Genomic DNA, 23,338 nt, shown 5'->3' on the forward strand with positions numbered 1-23,338 from the left:
CAGAGCTATGGCTACTACTATGGCCTTCTATTCTAGAACTTCCATTGATGACATTTGTGTGGCAGCGTCAAGGTCTAATAGTCATACATTTGTATTGCATTGCAAGTTGGATGTCATATCCAGGAGCAGGGCCTCCTTTGGCTCGGTGGTGCTTCGGCATATCCTTCCATGAGGGCCACCCAGGATTTATGTATCTGGGGAGTCTGACCATATCATGAGGAGGAATGAAGAAGACAACATCAGATTAAAAGGTTAGGAGTTTTCCTTCATTCATCTTTTCCCTTCTAGAGGAACCTGGATGATGAAGGAATGCTTTATGTCGTATGTCTGAGCCTCTTCTGCCATTCCTTTGTGTGGGTGCTGAATGTTTGGAATCTGCAGACTTGATCTGAGGTACTTGGGTGGGTACAGGGCATTATGGGTAGGAGAGAGGAGCCTTAGTCAAATCCAAATATATAGAATGTGGCTGAGCAGGATCCGAGGGTCTGATCAGACCCCCTATTGTGAGGAGGAATGAAGGAAGACAACACTGATGCCAAGTTATGGTAAGACATAATGTTTTATTTTCTGTGATATATTTGTTGCCAAACTGTTGAAGGCCTTATGTTGTAGTTGGTTTGCATGGCAGCACTCAATTTCACAGTGCTCAATTCCTTCTTTATTAACATATTTGAGAAAAAGCAGACTTGGGACAACTAAAAAATGCTTATTGTACAAGAAAAGCAAGCAGCTTTGGCAGGTATGGAAGGCTTTTACTACAGTGAGGAGGTCACGTTTTGTTAGTACTATTCCAGGTTTGTAATTATCCGTCTAGGTTCTGCACTCTATAGCCCCTTAGTCCTGCAATTACAATTTTTGTTTTACGCTTAGGTGTAGCTGTTTTTGAGGAATAGTCATACAAATGGAAGCAGTCTCAGCCTGTTTGGGAAAGAGTTTTCAGTTTGCTGACTCTGCTACTAATCTGTTGCTTTGTGCTTTACACACAAACCCAAGTTGTCAGACTTGTCCCACTTTTGGTATAAGAGTTTTGTAGTCTGTGTATACCATGAGGTGAGTATTACTGTAACAGTTCTGCAAAGTCCCTGGAAAGTGTGAGGTTCATTTTTAAAAATTCTCTTCCCCACAGGATCCATTTGGTGTTGCTGTTGGTGGGACAGTAGGGCACTGCCTGTGCACCGGACTTGCAGTTATAGGTGGAAGAATGATAGCACAAAAGATTTCAGTCAGAACTGGTGAGTACTTATTTTTTATTCTGTTTTTGTTTAGTGCGTACCAAGGGGAAATAGTTAAACTTTCAGCAGTCAGAAAATGTCTAGTCAGTAACTAGGCCAGCAATGTGGTGTAAAAGGCTATTTCAGTATAGTAATGGCTTTCTAGCTAAAGCATTTAAATATGCGGAACTTATAAAATGGTTATAAAATGGATATATATTTTTATTTTTGAGCTTGAAAATGGCCAGTATACCTCTTAAATAAATGTTTGTTTGCACTGTTATTATTTTAGGTGATTCGTTGATCGGCCTATAGATTTAAAGTTAAAATCATCTAATTGGCTATCGTTTTGGGATACGCGTCTCTGTAGGCTTAAAATTAAATTATTCATAATCCAGATAAGACAAGGTGGTGTACGCCTTAGTCTAAGACCATTAGTGAAGCATGTTGTTGTTTGAGATCTGATAGGCTACATAACAATTTTTATCAGATGTATCAACAATTTTATATATATATATATATATATATATATATATATATATATATATATATATTTATAATTGTGGTTGTTTTGAATATTTATTTAAGCCTACGTGTGTATAAGTCTGTGTTTTTTGCTATACTCTTTTTAGATGCAAGTCCCTTTGTTGATTATGGCTCACTAAAACTGAGGGTATTTACGTTCTATTTGACAGTGTTCACCGATTTAATTAAGTTTGCAACATGGTGTAGGCGCACTTTGTCTGAAATACAACATTAATATAATTAAGAACATTAATGGTGACAGTGGAATCATGAACCGTATCACAATTTTTGTTATAGAGTGGTATTGATGTTCTTCATTCCACATTGCTGCAGTCCTAACTATTGGGTAGTCCGCTGTCCAGTCGGCCCGAATACCAAAGTATATGGCTGACGTCGGTCAAGGCGCATTAGACTGACGTCAGTACGTCAGGGTACTAATGCGCATGACCGACGCCATATCCTCAGTCTTTTTTGCCGCATGGTCCGATGCAGAAGCAGTTTTGCGAGTGCAGGTTGGCGTTCTGAAAGTTTCTGAAGTCAGAGTTTCAGACCGAATCAAAGTTGGCTAAGTACCCTGTTGGGGAATATTTTGGTTTTTCTTGCCTCAGTATTTAACCGGATGTCAGAAAAAGTGAATAACTGTATTTCTTGTGGGAAACAGATACCTCATAGGGATTACCATACTTTGTGTATACCTTGTTTAGGGCCTGAGCACGACGTTGTTGGATGCCGCTCTTGTGCTAGATTTAACAAACGCACTATTAAGAGAAGGTTAGACTGTGCCAGGTTAGTTTTTGGGAAGCGTTGTAATTATAAAATGCCGTTGGATGCTCCGACGCCCGCTTCGGCCAAAAAGCGCAAGGACAAAGCAGCAAAGCCTAGAGTGGAAGAATCGACAGTCCCGGACGTCGGTTCTTTAGAAGGCTCAGTGGAGCCGGAGGTTCTGCCAGGAGTTTCTTTGGAGTCTCAGGGAGAGACTTTACTGTTACAGGATGTGTCCTCTCAGGAAGTAGGCCAGGCTGAAGGGGCTTCTCAGGTGGCTGTTCTTCCCTCTCTTCCTAAGGTGGTTAGAGCCTCCCCTTCTGTTTCCAAGGCTTCTTTGAGAGGCAGGCCAAGTTTAGCTTCAGTGGGGGTTTCTCCTAGTGTTTCAGGGTCTTTGCCTAAGAAACATATGCTTAAAATGGCAGAGGATTTGATTACTATGATTAGAGGTTCTATGCCCCCTCCTGATAAGAGGCCTAGGGTGGAACCTGAGTTTGAGAGTTTTGAGCAATGTTCGGAGACTTCTGAGTCTTCGGCTGAAGACTTGCAGGAGTTTCCTCCTTATTCTGATTCTGATGTGGATGATTCTACTCCTTCAGCTTCTCCTCCTGAGGATTTTTCATTTTCAGAGACTCTGCATTCCATGAGGGAGCATTTTAAATGGGAAGGTCAAGATTTCTCTGATTCCAGGAAGAGGCTTAGGGAATTCTTGTTTTACCCCAGCATAGGCCTTTAGCTATACCTCCTGTTCTGAATGTGGTGAAAGATGTTTTTGCAGAGACCCCTCTTAATCGTGATTCTTTGCATCGTGCCCCAGTTAAACTAGATAGGTACTATAGCGTGCCTGAAGCTCATAAGTATCTTTTAAGAGTCCTAGGGCAGACCCGAAACTGTCTCTCAGGGGCCTAAAGGTGTGAAGGCTTCTGTTGTTAAAAATCCTGTTCCTCCTGATAAAGAGGCAAGGGCTTTGGATAGATGGGGAAAGAAAGTGTATACTTCTTCCACTTTAGCCATGAGGGCGTTGAATTGTCAGTTTCACATGTTAAAATATCAGAATTATCTCCTTTCACAATTGAAGTCTAAGGTGGATGCTCTGGCAGAAGGTATTGAGTGTAAAGAGTTGCAGGATTTAGTTCATGTGGCTGAACAGGTGGGTAAGCATTCCTTGCAGTGTGGTTTTGATGCTGTGCAGGCCTCCTCGAGGGTGGCTGCCACTGGTTCTGTTCTTCAGAGGCACGCCTGGTTGAGGGATCAGAATTTAGCTGAGCATGTTAAAACAAGGATTTTGGATGCTCCTTTACAGTCTGATGTGTTGTTTGGTTCGCCTGTGGAAGCAGTTTTAAAGAAAATGGAGGACAAGGCTAAGTCTATGCAAACTGTTAAGGATTTTTGCAGGTGCAGCCTCCGAAGTTTAGTAGAAATTGGCCTACTAAGGGATGGACATATCCTGCTTATGATTCCCAGTCTAGGGGTAGGTCTAGACGTGGTAGGGGCAGAGCTCAAGGTTCTTTTAGGCCTAGAACAGGGAGTTCACCTGCTCAGACTTCTGGTGAGGGCAGGGGTCAGTCCTTTCGTAAACAGACCCAATGACCTACCTTTTCAGCTGCCAGTACATTCTCGCCTGGCAGCACCTTTGGGAGGAAGGCTGGCTCTTTTCAAAGAAAATTGGGATTGAATTACCCAAGACAGGTGGGTTTTGGATATCATTCACCATGGTTACAGGTTTTATTTCCATACCTTGCCTCCTTTCAAAGGCATGCCAGACATTCCTCCTCTACAAAGAAAAGAGGCTCACAAGCAAATTTCTCTGTTGCTCCAATTAGGGGCCATTCAGCCAGTTCCTGTGCCAGAAAGGGGCCTAGGATTTTATTCTCGCTTGTTCCTAGTACCGAAGAAGGGGAACACGTGGAGACCAATTTTGGATTTATCTATCCTCAACACTTATCTGGACATTCCCAAGTTCACAATGTTGACGTTACAACAGCTTTTACCTCTGCTGGGCAAAGATCACTGGATGGTAACTTTAGATCTCAAGGAAGCTTACCTTCATGTGCCTATCAGACTAAGTTGCAGGAAGTATCTGCGTTTTCGAGCTGGAAATTCTCATTATCAATTCTCTGCATTGCCCTTTGGCTTATCTACTGCACCCAGAGTATTCACAAAGGTTCTGGCTCCAGTGATAGTTTACTTCAGGCTAAAAGGAATTCAAATCTATCCTTACTTGGACGACTGCCTGATTCTGGCTCAAGAAAAGGAAGACCTTTTACAGCATTTGGAATTTGTGATAGCAGTGCTAAGATGCCTAGGGTATTCTGTGAACGAAATAAAGTCCAGTCTAGTACCCTCTCAAGACATGTGCTTTCTGGGTGTGAGACTGAATACAGCAGCCCAGATGGCCTTTTTAACCCCGGACAAACAAAAGAATCTTTCCAGTTACTTCCTTCAACTATCTCTTCTGTCCGGGCTGACTGCAAGGACAGTCCTTCAAGCCTTAGGGTTCATGGCATCTTGTATTCTGGTGCTTCCCAATGCCAAACTGCATATGAGGAAGCTGCAATGGTATCTCAAAAATGTATGGACACAGCACTGCCAGGATTTGGACACTGTCATTCAAATAATACCTTGCATTCAAAAGGAATTTTTGTGGTGGGCTCAGGAATGTCACCTAAACAAGGGACTCTCTGTGACCCGGCCAGAGGCGAGTCAGATTCTAACGACAGATGCCTCAGACATTGCTTGGGGAGCTCATCTAAATGGAAAGTGGATACAAGACAAGTGGCCTGCCAGACTACAGCATCTACATATCAACATGAAGGAGATGTTAGCAGTCCAGTTTGCATTAATGGCTTTCAAGGAGTTACTTCTTCCAGGGCAGGTGTTGATTCTAACAGACAACACAACTGTCATGTGGTACATCAACAAACAAGGGGGAACACATTCTTACCCGTTGTGCAGGCAAGCAATGATTTTATGGGAGACTGCGCTCAGCTTGCAACTAACTCTTCAGGCAAGGTTTCTGCCGAGCACAGAACTCCTTAGCAGATGTGTTAAGCAGACAAATCATGAATCCCCACGAGTGGAAACTGGATCTTCATGTATTTCAAAATTGACAGTGTCATGGGGAACTCCAGACATAGATCTGTTCGCTTCCCCACTAAACCACCAGCTGCCAAAGTTTTGCACAAAGAGGTTTCATCACACAGCCTGGAAAGTGGATGCTCTTTCTTTCAGTTGGAAAAATCTTCATGTGTATGCCTTTCCACCTCTGCCTCTTCTTCCAAAGGTGCTCCTAAAGGTCAGACAAGACAAGCCAAGGATGATTTTAATAGCTCCAGATTGGCCTCGCAACACTGGTACCCATTACTGAGGAGTCTGGTAAGGAAGCCTCCATGGCCTTTACCTTTGATTCCACACCTGTTGTCTCAGAGGGACGGTCACATGCTCAATGTCAAGCTTCACTCTCTTCATCTAACAGCCTGGCATATTCTGTTTTGAAACACAGCAGGTCTCAACTTCCTCAACAAGTTTTAAATGTGATTATGGAAGCCAGAAGACCTAGTACAAGGAAAGTGTACGCGGAAAAATGGAAGAGATTTTTATTTTGGAGTGCAGCAAACAATTTGGAGATTTCTGAGCCTAATTTGAGTGTGGCTCTTCAATATCTTACTGAGTTATTGGACAAAGGTTTGTCTTTCTCTTCCATTAAGATTCATGCTGCAGCAATTTCAGCTCACTATGATTGTGACCCACCATTGTTTTCGCATCCTTTGTTCAAGCAATTTCTTAGAGGGGCAAAGAATATAAGACCCCCGTAGAGCTCCTACTCCTGCTTGGGATCTCAATTTTGTGTTGGAGAAACTTACTCTACAACCTTTTGAGCCTCGGCTACTGCTGAATTGAAATACTTGTCATGGAAGACTGCTTTTTTGTTGGCCATTACTTCTGCAAGAAGGGTTTCTGAGTTGCAGGCCCTTATGGCGGTAGAGCCTTTTTTGATTTTTCATAAGGATAGGGTATCATTACGTACTAATCCTTCTTTTATGCCTAAGGTGGTTTCTAGTGTGGCTTTAAACCAAACTATTCATTTGCCTACTTTTTATGCAGATCCCCAAAATAAAGGGGAAAAGATTTTGCACACTTTAGATGTGCACAGGCAATTGCGTTATTATTTAAGCAGGACTAAGGATTTTAGGCAGTCTCAGCAGTTGTTTGTTTCTTTTGCTTTGAGTTCTCAGGGCAAGCCTGTGTCAAAACAAACTATTTCTAAGTGGATTGGGTTTTGCATTGCATTTTGTTATTCCCATCATGGCAAGGAGATTCCAGCTGGGATTAGGCCTCATTCCACTAGGGCTACTGCCACTTCAACAGCATTTCTAAGGGGGGTGGCAACTAAGGATATTTTGGAGGCAGCTACTTGGAGTTCAGTGCATACTTTCTCTAAGCATTATCACCTTCCTCTCTACTCTAAATCTAGGGCTGGTTTTGCCACAGCTATTTTGCAAGGCATGTTGTCAGCTCCTGCTTCCTTATGATTTGCCAGCCTCCCTTACCTCTGCTTTGGGATTCTACCCAATAGTTAGGACTGCAGCAATGTGGAATGAAGAACATAGTACAGTTTTGTACCTACCATAAATGTAGATGTTCGAGGATCCACATTGCTGCAGTCCAATTTACCCTCCCTCCTTCCCCTCTGCGTTTAGGGGTGGTTGTGTAGGTGAGGTTATACTCTGGTAATTTTGTATATCTTGTACATATTTTTGGTGCAGGTATGTTTGGAGTTTTTGGTTTAGGCCTTGTCTTTTTAGGGTCTTCTGACATCTGGGGCAAGAAAAGACTGAGGATATGGCGTCGGTCATGCGCATTAGTACCCTGACGTACTGACGTCAGTCTAATGCGCCTTGACCGACGTCAGCCATATACTTTGGTATTCGGGCCGACTGGACAGCGGACTACCCAATAGTTAGGACTGCAGCAATGTGGATCCTCGAACATCTACATTTATGGTAGGTACAAAACTGTACTTTTTTTTTAGCCAATATTTTTGATATCTGATAGGCTACATAACAATTTTTATCAGATGTATCAACAATTTCATATATATATATATATATATATATATATATATATATATATATATATATATATATATATATTTATAATTGTGGTTGTTTTGAATATTTATTTAAGCCTTCGTGTGTATAAGTCTGTGTTTTTTGCTATACTCTTTTTAGATGCAAGTCCCTTTGTTGATTATGGCTCACTAAAACTGAGGGTATTTACGTTCTATTTGACAGTGTTCACCGATTTAATTAAGTTTGCAACATGGTGTAGGCGCACTTTGTCTGAAATACAACATTAATATAATTAAGAACATTAATGGTGACAGTGGAATCATGAACCGTATCACAATTTTTGTTATAGAGTGGTATTGTTTTTTTTAGCCAATATTTTTGATATACAAGTAAAAGATCTGCCAACATGGAGATCGGTGTCAATACATTCATTTTTAATTTTAGATTTCTGTGAAAGCCTTTAAGGCAGTTTATGACTGATGTATCTTGATTCTGTGATTTTGGAGCCACTAAATGTGTGGGTGTAATGCTTTGATGGGTGGGATGCTATGGTTTATATTAAACCATTTTTATTGGATGAAATGAGTTAGTTGCTTGATTATACCTGTTCTGATTGGTTAAATATTCTAAATAGTTGATTGGATGAGGGATGATCACATACAATTTATGCCATTTAATTATGTCTTTAATCTTATTGGATATTTGATGTAGGTGTGTGCTGAATCTACATCTTTATTGTTTAAAAGGTTTTTTAAAAGGATTTCTGTTTTGATATTGTATTATCTGATGAAGTTCTGTTATTTATGGGACGAAATCCTTAGTGTGTGAATAAAAGGATATTTTACTGCAGCTGTGGTCTCCGAATTCATTTTTTAAGGATATCTTTGATGTTTTATGGTCCTGGTCGAGGCAAAAGTTTTTTTGTTTGCATTTTTGGCTTTACTTGTTTACAGACTTTTTTGGGCTTTCACTGATAGAACCCACCTAGTCAAAATAAGGGAAGCCACCTCAAGTAGTAGACCCGTAACAAGCGGTGTACCCCAGGGATCGGTCTTGGAGCCTATGCTCTTTGGGATATACTTCTCAGAGGTACAGGTCAAATCTAGTTGGGCTATAGCTGACCAAGTTTGCAGATGACTGCAAGCTGGGTGCTGTCATCAATTCTCTTAGTGATGTGGACATCCTCCAAGAGGGTCTCAACCAAACAAATGAATGGTGCCAGAAATATGGCCTCAAACTGAATGCCAAAAAATGCATCATCATCCCTTTTGGGGAGAATGACGTCCCCACAAATTATCACATTGATAATAAGACACTAAGCATGCAGTCAATCGTAAGGGACTTGAACCCAGGTTGACAGCAAACTGACTTTTGACCACCATATTGCCAACGTTGTACGGAAAGCTTTCTACATGGCCCACCTAATTTTGTAAGGGTATTTCATCCAGGGACAAAGGTGGTCATAACATCCCTGTATTCTCCCCTTATAAGACCATTTATTGAATACAATGCCCCTTTCGGCATGTACCTCACAAAGCATGTGCAGCAGCTGGAGACACCACAGAGATTCCTCACCCAGATAATCCAGGGCCTCAAACATCTACCCTACACAGATAGGCTCAGTCTCCTACAGACTCCTCAGAGGTGACCTCTGTCTGGCATACAAAGCAATTTCGGACCCCGCCTTGATGGGACTGCTGCATATCCGCAAGTCAAGCTCCACTCTAGTAACCTACATGCGAGACCTCAACCTGGTTTGTGACATCAATAGGACTTGTTGGCGGGACAGATTTCTGACCAAGAGACTCCCCCCTTTTGTGGAATAGATTCCCTCTCCATGTAAAGGAGAGTACCTCATTAAACCTTTTTAAGCACAACCTGGATAACTGGATGGGGAACAGAAAATACACCCCTGGGATTCCACCTATGTCCCTGCTGGACAGTGGCATAGGGTGCTGACTTGTTGGAACATGGGCTAAATTCTTGGCTAGGCTTGTAAGGGGCTCAGGGCCAATAGCCTAGTAACGTTCTATGACCCCATGATTATTTTTTCTCTGCTTGCCTGAGTGTGCTGCAGTCTGCTGCTTTGTTGAATCAGCTGCAAACTACAGAACACATGCATACCCTCTACAAGCTGTTTACCTCCTTTGTTATATCATCAGAATGCAGGGCCATATGACTTGGAATCGGGAAGTGTGGCACACCTGCTCAGCATACAGAAAATGAATGTTTACTAAACTTAATACAGTTTTTGTGAAGAAACTACATTAAAAGCTACATATTTCAAGGGTCAAAAAGTTTGCTTTATATGAAAAGTTTTATTATGGCAAAAATGAAAATGTACATAAACACCTTTAAACTTGATTGTTAGGAGGGACTGGTTTCAAGTCTCTGAAATTCAGAAAAGATTCTGCGAATTCCTACAGGTGGCATCTTCCAAGCCATCTGCTGTTCCTCCTCTTCCGGCTGCCATTCTGGATACTTTCCCAGCAGCTTTTGCATCCCCAGAGCCTTGGGGCCACTGGCTGAGGGGGCTACCACAAAACTTTCATGTCTTCTTTAAGAAGACACTCTGTGTGCATTGCATTTCTTCTTCTTTAAGGATGCCCCCCCCAGAGTATGTCTATAATAGCATCTGTGCATGCACGCACACATTTGAATGGTTAAGGAGAGTTGTTGTCCCTTTCATCCACAGTAATGAATGCATAAATTTAACAATTCTAGATTTGCTGTTCCATTCATCCATAGTAGCATCTGTGCATGCGGTTACAGAGAATTGCCATTCCATTGGAAAGAGACTATATAGAATTACAAGCAGCAGCCTAGGCTCTGTGTATGTGTACTTTTGTGTGTGTAAAATGCCCGAGTTAAGGATGGCAGGTTGGTTAACTTATTCAGGCTGAAACCCTGTATCTTGATTTCTAGAGCCTGAATCCACTACACCAGTGACCAAACTGTCATCAGCAGGTGCATTTTCAAGGACTGCTGAGTTCCAGCCTATTTTCAAGGCCACTCGAGGTTCATGGAAAGAAAAGTTTACTGTTGCACATGCTTTTTCAGTGTAGCTGTTTTGTTTAGCAAATGATCATCATCAGTGTTTGTGCTATCGAATTTGAAAGCAGTGGTAGTAGCACAGCAGGTAGCTTAGTTGTCTTTAGTGCAGAAGGCTGGGTGTTCTACTCTCACTCAAACCAAACAAGAGCCAGCACAAAGTGTGGATTTAATAATTTAATATACCAAGAAGTCTAACATGGGTGGGGGAAAAAAACATCCCAACACCCAAACCAAATTGGTTTCGGCTCAGTAGCCTTCTTCAGTGAGAAAGACAACATATGAATAATAGGACAAAAAAGCTCTTAATATATACATAGGTGCAAAAAGACCTCATATTGGTTAATTTAAAGATGCTCATTTAGACCAGGAGGGAAAAGCCCCCCCCCCCAGTTTAATTATCCATTTCTTTACCAAGAAATCTAATAACATGGATGGGGAAAAAACATCCCAACACCCAAACTAAACCTGTTTCGGCTCAATAGCCTTCTTCAGTCTGAAAGACTCTCACACCATATTGATGGAGTGCTGATACTGCAGTGTACGGGGGATGAGGGTGCATTGCTCTCCTGAGTGTGTCCTCTTTTGGATAAGATGCCTAATAACTATGAACCTGCTGTTTTTTGGGGTTTTTTTACCAGTTAATCCTGCTGCAATATTATTAGCTCATCATTTTTTTAAATGTAACTTAGGCAATTAATTCTTCAAGGGCAGCAGGCAGTGAATCTGCAAATGAAAAATGAAATGTAGTGTGCTTTGCTGGCAGCAACTTCATTAGTTACAGATCTCTTTAATGTGGAATTATTCGGATGAAATTTACTTCTGCAGAGATTGAGCATATTGACTGATGTTGGTAGAGTTTAATGACAGAAGTTTGACTGGTCTATTATGGTTAAAATATTCTGTAATGGTTTGTTTTGTCATTAAGTTCATTTATTTTGTTTCATTGCTTACTGGAAAAATGTTCAAACCTACAAATTTAAAATCCACACTAGGTGATGCTGTATAATACAAGGAATATAATTTAATACAGTAAGGATGGTGCACCAAAAAACACATGCACATATGCATTATCCTAAAAATGTATGCAAGGGGCCAGTGGTTTGAAAAGGCCCAAAGGTAAACTTAATCCGCCACTGGCCAGTTGCATTTTCTTTGAATATGGGTTTCAATTCTTTTTCACTGAATGTGAGTTTCAAGGGCAGAGAAGCTTACTGTTCATGCTAAGTTTGTTTTAATTGTTGAGACTGCATTCTTTTATCAAATGGTTATCAATGTTTGTGCTTTAAGATTTGAAATAATTAAATATCTGTAATCATTGTAGATGTAAAGAACATAGTATGCACTCTGACAGGTTTAAACAGTGTTTATTTTAACTGGAGGGAAGTAACCAAGCAATGGGACTATGGAATGACTGGTGGAGGGATGATCCATTACCCTCCCTAGGGCCCCATTTGACCATAATCTGATTTGTAAATTCTCTGCGCCTCAGCCTTCTGTACTTAAGAAACCAGGTAGATTCTGTAAAATGCCTGAGGAGTGCAAATTTCTTTATGACATTCTGCTTGCCCTCCTTTAGTGTCAACCTTCTCTGATAAAGCCATCCATGTTACTTCCCAGTACCAAGTTGTTGTTTTCTGATAAGGATAGTAGGGCTATGGAAAGATGGGGCAAGAAAGTTACACTGCTGCCACTTTATCTTTTAGGGCCATGACTACCAGACTCGTGTGACTGTTTTTAGGTCTCCTTTCCCAAGTGGTTTCTGACCTTTCTAACGGAAGGGAAGGCTTCATCCCTTTCCCTGCTAGGCTCTACTTCTCAAGTTGCCCGCCACTCTATCAATTGCAGCTGATGCCTCTTCCAGGGCTGCTACCTTTGGCTCTGTTATGAGGCATTTTTCTTGGCTTGGTGTAAAGGACTTTGTCTGATGATATTAAGGCCAAACTTTTGGATTCTCCTTTGGATAATAAAATATTTTTGGTTCTGCTGCTGCTGAGCTTTTCAAGTCTCTACAAGATAACGGCAAAGCCATGCAGGAGCTGAAACATTTTTGTTTCGTCTATTCCCAAATTCCAGAGAAATTATCCCTCCAAGTCTGCGTTTGCCTGTAGGAACTCTAATGATTACTCTAACTATTGGCCAATTGCTCTCTTATCACCCTTAGCAAAAATTATGGAAAAATGCATTCACCAACAACTTTTACATCATCTCTCTCAACATAACTTAATAGCAAACTGCCAACATGGCGTTAGGCCATCACATAGTACCACTACTGCCCTTCTATCCTTTACAGATACCATCAATAGAAACCGTAACAAAAACATCCTCTCATCTGCACTCTTTATTGTCCTCTCTAAAGCTTTCGACATGGTAAACCATACCCTCTTAACCAATATTCTTGAATCTCTTTCCTTTGACTCTCTGGCTGTTAAATGGTTCAGATCCTACCTCAGCAACAGGCAGTTCTCTGGGAAAATCAAATTTCATCCTTTTTGCCTGTCACCATCGGAGTCCCTCAGGGCTCCATTTTTGGACCACTTCTTTTCTCATTATTTATCAATGATCGCCATGTAGCAATTCCTCAAGCCACCTGTATTCAATATGCAGATGATTCCACACTAACATGCTCAGCAACCTCTCCATCAGAACTATATTCTCTTACTCAGAATGTTTTCGACACTGTAGAAACATGGTTTACCAAATGTTGCCTCCTTCTTAATGCCAAAAAAACAAACCTCCTTCTCTTTACACCCACTATTAGGTCCTCCCCCTTAGATTTATCAATCTCTTCAAATAATGGCACTGTTATTTTCCCAGACTCTACCACTAAACTTTTAGGAATAACCATTGACAATAACCTCTCACTTGATTACCATATAAATAACACCATTAAAATAGTCAACAGAAAAATAGGCTCCTTATATAGAATAAAACCTTTTTTAACCCCAGCAGTCAGAGCCAAGATTGCTCACTCCCATCTAATCTTGACCCTTCTGTACGCTTCACCTATTTATACCAACCTAAAGAAAACTAACCTTAACAAATTAGCAACTTCCTATAATAACATTGCCAGATTCGCTACTGGCAATCCCTTCAGAACCCACCATTGTTCTAATCTTAGGCAACTAGATTGGCTGGAATTCCAAAACCATCTGATAATCCCCCAACTCACAATTGCCCACAAGATATTTTACCAACCCAATAACACCCCTATACTCTCAAAGCTCTTAATCCCCTATAATAATCTGAACTCCCTACGTTCTTCTAGCAAACTCCTTGCTAGCATAACAAAGTCTAATAATATGTCTGGTGACTCTGTTTACCAACACAGCAGGAAAAAACTGGAACCTGTTACCCAATGAACTAACTCTAATTACATCCTTGCCACTCTTTAAGCAAAAACTTAAAAAACACCTCCAAACGCACTGGTTATGCCCTTGTAGGTAACCCTGACTAACCACCCTCTTCACCTCTGTTTCCTCCTCTTCTAACCAAACTTCCAAACATTTAAATGCTTAGTCTTGTAAGTAAGACTGACACTATTTAAACTCTAATCAACTTACTGCTGAAATCTTTCTACCTGATGTGCACAATTGTACATAATTCTTACTGTATTACATTTGTTTTAACTTTCTTAAGTGATGTTATGTTTACTGTTGCTTTTTTCAAGTGTTTTTATCTCTAGAATGTAATAATTACTTGTTTTAATTTGTTTATTAATCCTTTATTCACCATGTAACAATATTTTATACTTTTGTATATCTGTGTGGAGCTTTTCTCCCCGGGCCTCTACTGAAAATAGAAATATATCCAGCTAGACTAGCCCGGTCAACAGATGTAAAATAAATAAAAAAAATAAATAAAATCTAGCCCTCCTCCCAAAGGCAATAAGGGTTCTAGGCATGTGCCTCCTGCTGTCTACTCGGACCCTGCCACCCAGAAACCTACTTCCCAGGATAAGCTGGGTTATACTTGATAGTTTGCTTCCTCCTTCACTCAGTTGGGTTCCTTTGTCCCTCCATCTTTTCCTGTCTCTTCCACATTTGCTTCGAATCGGTTCAGACCATTATCCTTTAAGGGTATTTCATGGTTTGGAAATCCCTTCCTCCCTTTTTAGGCATTCCTCAGCCTTCTTGGGAACAGATCTCTTATTTCTTGGAGGTTCTTCACTCTCCATTGGCCCAGGGCACCATTCAGGGCGTACCCCCCTGCCCAGGAGGGGAAGGGGTTTTATTCCAGGATGTTTTTGGTCCCGCAAAAAGAGGGCACATGGAGAACAATTCTGGATCTTTCCAGCCTGAACATCTTCCTCAAGATCCCTTCCTTCCAGATGCTATCCCTGCAAATGTTATTTCCTCCTCTTCTACTACCAGCCTTTGTGGCATCTCTTGATCTAAAGAATACATACCTTCACATCCCCATCCATCCCATTTTCAGGTGACTTGTTTCTCTGCGTCTTCCTTGCATTTTCAATTCTCTGATTTGCCCTTTGGCCTCTTTGCTGTCCCAAGGGTATTAAACAAATGCCTAGTTCCTGTCATTGATTTTTTTTTTTTGCAGGGTTCAAGGAATTGAGGTATTTCCCTCTCTAGGTAATCTGCTTATTCAAGCTCCTTCCCCAAGCAGTGTGCTAAAGGATCTCAAGTTCACTGCTACCCTGTTAAAGTCTGGTGGTCACCATAAACTTCCAGTAGTAGTTCTGACACCTTTCAGGGCATCATCTTTTCCTTAGCTGCAGTCTTCAGACAGTTCCCATGGTGGCATCTCTGCCTGCCCCCAAGTCTCTCTTTCTAATTGTCTCTTTCTATTCCCTTCTTCCTATGTCATCTGCCTCTGCCAGGGAATTTCTCAGGGTTCTCTGGTTCATAGCTTCCTCTTACCAGGCTCCATATGAGAAAGCTGCAATGGTACCTCAAGTAACTGTGGCATCAGCATTGTCACCCCTTGGACTTCACAGTACATTTTTCTTTCCTGTCTCAAGCTTCAGTGGTGGATTCATCAACTTTCACTCAACGTGGGGCTTTCTTTGCAAACTCCAATTCCAACTCGAGCTCTTTACAGACACCTCAGACAGTGTGTGGTGCGACTCCTGTGGGCCCCCTCAAGGTTCAGGGTCTCCGCCCTCCTCATAGTTCAGATCACATCAGTGTAAAGCAGATGAGGGCTTTGCTTTTGGTTCTTCAGCTTTCCACTCCCTCCTTCATACCAGGCCCCTCAAAGTTTTCACAGATGATACCACTGTGATGGTTTTAGCTATCCAGTATTGAATTACTCTTCAGGAAGTTTATATTCCCTCAGAGCACAATCTAGTGGCAGACTCCTTGAGCAGGTCCAGCATACAAGCTCACAAATGGATGGTTCACAGAGATGTGTTCCTGGACATTGCCATCAGTAGGTTATTCCTCAGGTAAATCTTTTTGCCTATACTGTGAACAAGCATCTTTCTCTATTCTATTCCAGAGTCTCAAGTCCTCTGGTTTGGAAAGTGGATACTTTGTATTTTCCTTAGAAGGGGATGTTTCTGTATGTTCTCCCTTCTTCTGTTCCCACTAGTCTTGCACAAGATCATGCCGGACTCTCCTAAAATATTGCTAGTGACTCCCTTTGGGCCCAGACAGCATTGGTTCCCTCTTCTTTCTCACTTAGCCAGGGGCAGTCACCACAGGTTACCTTACCTCACCAGATGGATCTTCTCACACAAGACAAGAGATCACTTATCCATCCTAACTTGTCCAGTCTTCAGCTGACCCTGTGGATGATGGGGTTTTATTCCCCGTCAGGCATCTTTTTTCAGAGGATGTGCTTCAGGTTCTGCAGAAGGCCAGGAAACCTACTACCAGGAAATCATATATGTCTAAGTAGAAGGTTTATATCTGGTGCCTCTCTCGCCATCAGGAACCCTGTCTGTGGAGGTTCCTTTGCTTCTGTGTAATTTATGTGATCAACTGCATACTGGGTTGGCATACTTTTCAGTTAAAAACCCACCTGTCAACAATTTCTGCCTGTCTGCCCTTGACTCCTCTTCTGGCCTGTAGATTTGAGGTCAAGCAGTTTCTTAAAGGCATCCTTCATATCGGGCCTCTCAGAAAACCTCTTTCACCTTCCTGGAACCTCAGTTTTGTACTTGGAAAAACTGACTCAGGCTGCTGTTGAGCCCGCTTCTTCAGCTTCTTTACATTGTTGTACTTGGAAGACTGTTCTTTTAGCTCTCACTTCGGGTCTGAATTCAGGCTCTTTTGGCTTTTCTTCTTTTTTTTAGTTTTCCACAAAGATAGTTGGCTCTTCGTCCTAATCCTGCCAGTGAGAAGGGCCTTCACACCTTGGTTTGCATAGCTAGCTCAGATATTATTTGGACAAAACTAAAGTTATTCACATCTGAGCAGCTTTTTTTTTTTCTTTTCATCCCAGAACTTTTGAGTTTGGCTGTTTCTAAGCAAACCCATCTCCTCCAGGATTCCTAAGGCCCAGTTCTTCTTGTTCTTTTCATGGCAAATGTCTTTTATTTTTGGTAAAGGTGCATTCTGCTAGGGCAATTGCCGCCTCCTAGTGCTTTTTTCAAGGGCTTGTTTACCATTTCCATCCTTGAGGCTTGCTGCCTGGTTCTCTGTGCATATTTTCACTAGACATTATAGGCATTACAAGTTGGATGTTATTTCCAGGGCCAGAGCAGGTTTTGCCAGTGCTATCTTGCACGGGTTTGTAGAGGGCTCTTCTGTGCCTTCCTCCTCCCAAGCTTCCTCTTGAAGTCTTGTACTTTCCCTTGCATTAAGAATACTACAACAGTGATATAGAAGGCTATAGTACAGTTGTGCAAAATCTTACTATAAGAGTAAATTCTCTTCTCTTCAGTGTTGCAGTATTCGCTCCCTCCCTCCTACCCCCTCTGTTTTAGCTCTTGCCCTGTAGTTTCTTGCCCTTCTGGCCAAGGGCTTCTCTTCCTCCTCCTCCTGGATGCACATGTTCCCCTTGTCCCTAATTGGGCATTCTGTTCTTCCTGGTGCTTTTTTTAGTTTTGAGTGTGTGCGTCCATACGCCATCTTTATGCTGTATGCTGTTTGCGGGGAGCATATGTTTGAGGTACAGCACCTATAAGTAATAAAGGCTTTGGTATACTGGCAGGACATAGGACTACCATAGGCAGGAGTTCCCTTAAGTAAAGAATACTGCACCAGTGAAGAGGAGAGGGCATCTACTGTTTTTGTAAGATTTTCCATATTGTCATACTGTTGGTATAATCTGCAGAATAGTTGTCTCTTCAAAGAAAGTAAAAGCAATTAAATAAAATGTTCCCTTAATGCACATCTTGAAAGATGTTTTAGTACACTAATCATTTGAGAGAACTGCTTGGCTGTGTGGTGCATTGGGAATGAGGGCCTGACTGTGACCCAAATGAGCGAAGTTCAAGTAGGGGCTCAGGTGCTTGAAGAGCTTGGTGGTGTGGGTAGGACTAAACAGATGTTCATCGTGTTACACTGCTGCAGTCATCACTGTTGGGTTATCCTGCCGTCAGGCGGTCCCGCAGTCGGCCCGAGTTCCAATGTCTTGGTCCGGCGTCTGTTGCTGTCGCTTCTTCCCTGATGTCAGTGCGCCAGGGGTATATAAGATGCATCCGACGCCATTTTCTTCAGTCTTTCTTGCCGCGCGGTGCCCGAAGCAGAAGCAGTTCGCAAGTGCCGGTAGGCCGACTCCTGAGATTTTCAAATCGAATTTCAGACCGAAGTCTTCATAAAGCTAGGTACCCCGTTGGGGAAACTTTTCTGGCTCAGTCCGATGTCAGAAAAAGTTAACAATTGCATTTCTTGTGGGAAGCAAATACCTCATAAGGACTTTCATTCTTATTGTATTCCTTGCCTAGGCCCAGACCACGACGTCACAGGTTGTCGGTTTTGTGCTAGGTTTAATAAACGTACCATTAAACGTCTGTTTGATTTCGCCCGACATTATTTTGGTAGGAAATTTAATTATACCATGCCGTCGGAGCAACTGACGACCGGAATACATAAAAAAATGCAAAGATAAAGACAGGCAGCCGAAATCCAAACCGGATTTCGAGGCCTCTGCTAGGCCAGTCGCCGGTTCTCCGGTTTTCAGTGAGGTGCCTACGCAGCCCCTGACGACCATTGATTTAGAACCCCAGGCAACATCCGATTCACAAGCGGAGATTACTAGGCCTCCACAACCTTTACCTTTAAGCCCTTCCGACTCCATACCTGAAGGAGATTCCGGTGCAGTTGAAACGCCTTCAGACCGACTACACTCACTATTAAATCCTATGCAAAACTGAAAACTCCTTTAAAAACAAAGAAGACTGCACAGCAGTCTCCAGCACAAGGCCCCATGCCTAGGAAGCAGATACTTAAGATGGCTGAAGATTTAATTACCCTAATCAGGGGTTCCCATCCCCCTCCTGTTAAAAGGCCAAGGCAGGAGGAGGACTACGCTTCCTCTGACCAGGTTTCAATTTCCTCAGACTCTTCTGAGGAACAGGAATATTCCTTTCCCCCCTCATGAAGATTCTGATGCTGAAGAGTCTATCCCTTCTGCATCTCCCCCAGAAGACTTCTCTTTTAGGGAAACCTTACATACTATGAGGGAACATTTCCACTGGGAAGGCCAGGATTACTCTGATTCTAAGAAAAGTTTCCGAGAGTTCCTTTTACTACCCCAGCACAGACCACTTGCAATTCCACCTGTGTTAGACATTGTGGATGATGTTTATTCAGAATCTAGCCTTAACCCAGATTCACTACCTCCTGCACCAGCCAAACCAGACAGATACTACAGAGTCCCTGACTCACACAAATTCCTGTATAAAAGCCCTGTTGCTGACCCAGAAACCATTTCCCAGGGTTCCAAAGGGGTTAAAGCCTCAACTGCTAAAAATCCTGTGCCCTCTGAAAGGGATTCTAGAGCACTAGACAGATGGGGAAAGAAAGTTTATACCTCAGCTACTTTAGCTATGAGGGCCTTAAATTGTCAGTTTCACATGCTGAAATATCAACAATATCCGATGTCTCAATTAAAACAAAAAATTCTTGCACATACAGACCAACCAAATTACAAGGAAATGCAAGATTTGTTACATTCAGCTGAACAAGTGGGAAAACATACCTTGCAATGTGGATTTGATTCATTGGAAGCTTCTTGTAGAGCAGCAGTGACAGGGTCTGTAGGCATGCTTGGTTAAAAGAACAAACTTTACCTGATCATGTTAAAGCAAAGTTATTGGATGCACCCTTACAGCAGGATGTTTTATTTGGTGTAAAAGCAGAAGAAGTTTTAAAGAAAATGGAGGATAAGGCAAAATCTATGCAGACAGTCAAGGATTTTTTACAGGTTCAACCTCCTCGTTTCAGCAGAAATTGGCCAACCAAAAACTGGTCCTTTCCAGCTTCTGCCAAACCACAGAGGGGCAGATACAGACGCCCAAGAGGCAGGGGCCAGCCACAAGGCTCTTACCAACCTCGACAATGGAGTACCACAACCCAAAAAGGAGGAGAAGAGAGGTCTCAAGCTACCAGAAGACAAACACAATGACTTACCCCTCAGACTACCAAGCAAAACCCTCTTGGCAGCTCCCTTGGGGGGAAAACTAGCTCTTTTTACAGACAATTGGCACGTCATCACAAAAGACAAATAGTTCCTAAATATTGTATCTCAAGGCTACAGATTCCACTTTCACACTTTACCAAGGATAAAAGGAATGCCAAACCTGCCACCAAATCAATGGGCAGAGGCTCAAAAGCAAATTTCAGCTCTCATGGACATGAGAGCCATTCAACAGGTTCCTACACAGGAGCAAGGACAAGGATTTTACTCAAGACTGTTTTTAGTTCCCCGAAAGGACAAAGCCTGGAGACCCATTCTGGACCTCTCAATTCTGAACACATACCTGGAAGTGCCCAAATTCAAGATGCTAACACTACAGCAACTTCTTCCCATGCTGGGCAAGAAGGCTTGGCTAGTAACATTGGACCTCAAGGAGGCATACCTGCATGTCCCTATCAGACAAAATTGCAGAAGATACCTCCGATTTATTGCAGGTTCAACCCATTACCAATTCTCTGCACTGCCCTTTGGCTTATCTACTGCGCCCAGGGTCTTCACAAAATGCCTGGCACCAGTAATTGCATACTGCAGACAAAGAGGGATTCAAATATATCCATACCTGGACAACTGCCTTATTCAAGCAGAAAGCAAGGACATTGTATTAAAGCATCTGACGTTTGTCAAAAACCTTCTAAGTTGCCTGGGGTACACAGTAAACGAAAAGAAGTCAAAACTAGTGCCCTCACAAGACATAATATTCCTGGGTGCCAGCTTAAATACAACGGCCCAGATGGCTTACCTCACGCCAGACAAACAAAGACATCTGACTCAATACTTCAAAATGATGGCAACAAAGACCCAACTCCCTGCAAGAAAAATTCTGCAGGCCTTGGGATTCATGGCATCTTGCATACTACTAATACCATTTGCAAAACTGCATATGAGGAAATTACAATGGTATCTGAAAAGCGTATGGTCTCAACGCAGCCACAGCTTGGAAACAAAAATTCCACTCATTCCCTGCCTTCAACAGGAGTTTCTATGGTGGGCTCAGGCATGTCACCTCAACAAGGGTCAGCCTTTCACCTTACCCACAGCCAGGCAAACTATAACAACAGATGCATTGGATTATGCCTGGGAAGCACACATGGCAGGACAGTGTATTCAGGGCAAATGGCCTGCAAACCAAAGGCATCTATATATCAATCAAACAGAGATGCTAGCTGTACAAAATGCCCTAACAGCTTTCAAGGACCTTCTACATCCAGGACAACTCCTAATAAAGACGGACAACACCACAGTGATGTGGTACATAAACAAGCAAGGGGGCACACACTCCTACCCCCTGTGCAGACAAGCAATGACCTTGTGGAACACAGCACTGACCTACCAAGTTCAACTACAAGCACAATTCCTGCCAGGAAAGAAAAACACACTGGCAGACGATCTAAGCAGAAACATCACAGATCCTCACTAGTGGAAACTAGATCCACAAGTATTCGTAATGATAACTCAAAAATGGGGGAGCCCAGACATAGATCTGTTTGCTTCCCCCCAAAACTACCAACTACGGAAATTCTGCACAAGGACATACCACACACTAGCTTGGAAAGTAGACGCCCTCTCATTCAGTTGGAAAACATTGACAGTGTATGCCTTTCCTCCACTGCCTCTTCTGGCAAAGGTGCTGCTGAAAGCCAGATTAGAGAGGCCACAAATGATGCTCATTGCTCCAGACTGGCCACGCCAGCACTGGTATCCAATACTACGGAACATGGCTCAAGGCCCACCATGGATTTTGCCTACAATTCCTCACCTGCTCACTCAGCAAAACAATCAGATTCTACACAGCCAGCTCAAGACTTTAAATGGCTGCATGGCAAATTGCTTAAATAACCAGTCAGCACTTCTCTCTAAAGCTGTGATGGACGTCATTCTGGAGGCCAGAAGGCCTAGCACCAGGAAAGTCTATTCAGACAAATGGAAAAGATTCTGCACCTGGAACCAGGCTAAAGGCCAAAATCCCCTTGTCCCAAATATTCCTCAGATTCTTCAATATTTAACTGAGATGTTGCACAAAGGACTTTCCTTCTCGTCTATTAAGATCCACGTCTCAGCTATTTCAGCTCAGTTCAACACGGATCCTCCTATATTTTCACATCCATTACTAAGACAGTTCCTCAGAGGGGCTAAGAACATAAGACCGCCCCGGAGAGCACCAACACCAACTTGGGATCTCAACTTTGTTCTGGAAAATCTAACACTTCCGCCCTTTGAACCAGCTTTCACTGCTGATCTACAGTTCCTGTCATGGAAAACTGCCCTGCTGCTAGCAATAACTTCAGCACGAAGAGTCTCAGAACTACAGGCCCTAATGGCAGTGGAGCTTTTCTTCATTTTCCATCAAGACAGAGTCTCTTTACGAACTAACCTTTCCTTTATGCCAAAGGTGGTATCCAGTGTGGCCCTGAACCCAAACCATTCATTTGCCCTCCTTTTATCCAAACCCCCAGAACAAAGGGGAAAGGCTCCTACACTCTTTGGACATTCACAGGCAATTACGTTACTACTTGGATAAAACTAAGGCTTTCAGAAAATCTGACCAGCTCTTTGTATCCTATGCTGCAGGATCTCAAGGAAAAGCTATCTCAAAACAGACCATTTCAAAATGGATAGGACATTGTATCCGTTTCTGCTACACACACCATGGGAAATCTCTGCCTGGTAACATCAGGCCCCATTCCACCAGGGCTACAGCAACATCAACAGCCTTCCTCAGAGGGGTACCAACCAAAGATATTTTGGAGGCTGCCACCTGGAATTCAGTGCACACCTTTACCAAGCACTACCACTTACCTCTATACTCTAAAACCAGAGCTGGCTTTGCCACTGCAGTTCTGCAGGGCCTACTAGCCTCTCCAAACCTGGTCTAGTTCCACCACCCATCCTTAGCTTTGGGATTCAACCCAACAGTGATGACTGCAGCAGTGTAACACGATGAACATAGTACAGTTTTGTACCTACCATAAATGTAGATGTTCGAGTGTTCACACTGCTGCAGTCCAGGTTACTCTCCCTCCATCCCCTCTGAACTAGCTGGATTTATCTATTCCTTTCTATCCTATACATCCTCTGTGGTGTATTTGCTTGTGACTGAAGGTTTTGTTT

The 23,338-nt window shown here is 42.5% G+C and overlaps 1 protein-coding gene across 1 annotated transcript in view; it reads left to right on the forward strand.

The window, feature by feature from the left end:
- The window catches only part of TMEM165 (transmembrane protein 165), a 321,260-nt gene that overhangs the window by 295,578 nt on the left and 2,344 nt on the right, over positions 1-23,338 (forward strand). Inside the window, exon 5 of the mRNA XM_044062476.1 lies at positions 1,127-1,232. Coding sequence (XP_043918411.1) covers positions 1,127-1,232 — 106 coding nt within the window. The remainder of the gene's footprint in view (positions 1-1,126; positions 1,233-23,338) is intronic.

Source organism: Protopterus annectens, chromosome 2.part1 (assembly GCF_019279795.1).
Source record: "Protopterus annectens isolate FY-2018-M chromosome 2.part1, PAN1.0, whole genome shotgun sequence".
NCBI lineage: Eukaryota > Metazoa > Chordata > Ceratodontiformes > Protopteridae > Protopterus > Protopterus annectens.